The sequence below is a fragment of the Octopus bimaculoides genome, chromosome 28 (assembly GCF_046866305.1).
Source record: "Octopus bimaculoides isolate indiv1 chromosome 28, ASM4686630v1, whole genome shotgun sequence".
NCBI lineage: Eukaryota > Metazoa > Mollusca > Cephalopoda > Octopoda > Octopodidae > Octopus > Octopus bimaculoides.
This window is the reverse complement of record NC_142955.1, coordinates 24390077-24392576: the sequence shown is the minus strand read 5'-3', so window position 1 is coordinate 24392576 and position 2500 is coordinate 24390077. Positions and strand designations below refer to the sequence as shown.

The 2500-nt window shown below is 40.8% G+C and overlaps 1 protein-coding gene across 1 annotated transcript in view; it reads left to right on the top strand.

Annotated features, from left to right (window-relative positions):
* Positions 1–2500, top strand: part of LOC106874345 (FRAS1-related extracellular matrix protein 1) — a 115093-nt gene that overhangs the window by 74349 nt on the left and 38244 nt on the right. Inside the window, exon 2 of the mRNA XM_089344673.1 lies at positions 828–2500. This exon is cut by the window's right edge and continues 546 nt beyond it. Within this exon, the coding sequence (XP_089200799.1) occupies positions 828–2500 (1673 nt within the window). The remainder of the gene's footprint in view (positions 1–827) is intronic.

The window sequence follows — 2500 nt, the reverse complement described above, 5'->3', positions numbered from 1 at the left end:
AGCGAAACCATGTTTTGTGTTTTCTCCATGTTGGTGGGGGAAACGCAAACAACTATGATTAAAAACACAAAATCAATTGACCTGTCCTCCAAAACTTGGGGACAAAACAGGAAATTAAACTCACCACTCGACAGCAAATAACTTGTTGCCCACGGTGGTATAAACTTAAAGGATGCAAATACACTATTATGTGTTTTTTTTTCCTTATAAAATTCACGGAACGAGGTCAAGCGTGGCTTGCAAGGCTGACAGCCATAATAATAATAATTATTATTATTATTATTATTATCATCATAATTATTATTTCAATTTTTTGCCACAAAGGCAGCTTGGGAGAGGTGGGGAGGAGTCGATTACATCGATCCCAGTGTTCAGCTGGTACTTATTTTATCGACTCCGAAAGGATGAAAGGCAAAGTCGACCTCGGCGGAATTTGAACTCAGAACATAGTGGCAGACGAAACACCACTAAGCATTTCGCCCGGCATGTTAAGGATTCTACCAGTTCGTCGCCTTCTTCGTAATAATAATAATGATAATAATAATAATAATAATAATAATAATAATAATAATAATAATAATAATAATAATAATAATAAGTTACAACTGTCGGAACCCATGGAAATTCCATGTTTTATAAATGTTCTTAACTCTATATCAATGCATAAATTTGTAGATCCTTATAGCATTGTTTCCTAAAGTTTAAAATATTCCGATTGTTTTCCATTTCATTCCATAGTTAAGGTTGTTTAAATGCAAACAGACGAAATTATATAATAAAAATAATAACAATAATAATAACTGTTCCTTTTCTTTTGTTTTTTTCAGGTATTCGACTGTAATTTTCCCTTGAAAAGTGTTCGATATTCTCATAGTGGGAATCCTTTATTAAAGGAGGACAGTGTGAAATTAAGGGCCCACAAATTCACAAAAGAACGAACTGTTTCAGAGACGTTTTATTTAAAATTTAAAATATTGAATGAATCCTACGACATTATAAGAACGATGGGTTACAAGTCGTTAGCGGTCAACGAAATAACCGGAATTTCGAATTCCCTTGACTCTTCTGTTATACATTATAAATACATGCCCGACTCGAATATCTCGTGTACGATCGGGTTCTCCAAATACAACTCCCAGTGGCCCCTCGTCGGTCAGATGGTGATGGGAGAGAAAGGTAAAATAGTGGAAGCTATAAAAAAAGATTGTCATGAATTTTTGCTCATGGATTTGCGCTACGAACACTTGAAATCACCGTCGCCCGCCGTCGATTACCTGCCCCTCGTCATTGATCTTTACGACCCTTCGTCCAACGACGAGATGTCGGAGAGTTTCTTCCTGCCAATATTCATTCAGAACGCTTTCCCCAACTCTCCGCCGCGTGCCTCATTCAAAAGCATGTACATAATGGATGTGGACCAATTTATACTGACCACTCTTATTCCCGGTGTGATTTCGGCCGAGGACTACGAAACACCAGCCTCGCAGCTGGTCTTTAACATCAGCAAACCGCCGGCCCCCGGCAACGGTTTCCTCGTTAAACTCGATGACCATACGCAGCCGATCACGTCGTTCATTCAGGACGATTTGGACAGTCTACGCATCGGCTACCAACCGCCTAATGCCAGCTACTCAGAACGGAAAGTGTATGAAGTTGAATTCACCGTCTACGATAGCCACTTCTCCGCCAGTATGCCGATAATGTTACACATAGCCGTACGTCCGTCCGCGACAACGGCGCCGAGGATAGCCAATAACAAAGGCCTTGTGCTTCTCGAAGGTGAGTCACGTCCAATCCTCCCTTACAACTTACAGATTGTAGACCAGGATAACTTGAGAGACGTTAAGGTCTACGTTAAGGGTGGCTTAAGTTACGGTCAGCTGTTGGTGAACGGCAGCCTTTCGATGTATTTCATGATCAAAGACATCGCAGATGGGAATGTGGTTTATAAACACGATGACAGTGACAGTATCAGAGACAACATAGAATTGCGAATTACAGACCAGAAAGATACGGTTAGGGCCGGTTTTCCTATCACAATCATACCCAAAGATGACACCCCACCTTACATTGTAAATAATTTAGGACTGGAACTGAACGAAGGTGGAATCGAGCGCATCAGTAGGAATAACCTTTTGGCCCACGATTCAGACACATTGGATTCTCGAATCACTTACTTAATCGTTAAAACACCAAGAGCTGGAGATCTCATGCTGAAGCTTAACCCTTCCGATAAGGGGAGATCGATAAAAAGGTTCACCCAATTGAATCTCCTACAGGGACAAATTTATTATCGACACATGCACAGCGGAAGGTTCAGGGACTCCTTTGAATTTGTACTGAAGGACCAGGAGGATCAGCCGAACATTTCACAAAGAGAAAGCTTCCAGATCATGATAAACTCGATCAACGATAATCCGCCAATACTCTCACCGACAGCCAGCCAATTCATGCAAGTTCAGGAAACGAACATTGGTTACATCAGTAAATCGCAGCTAAA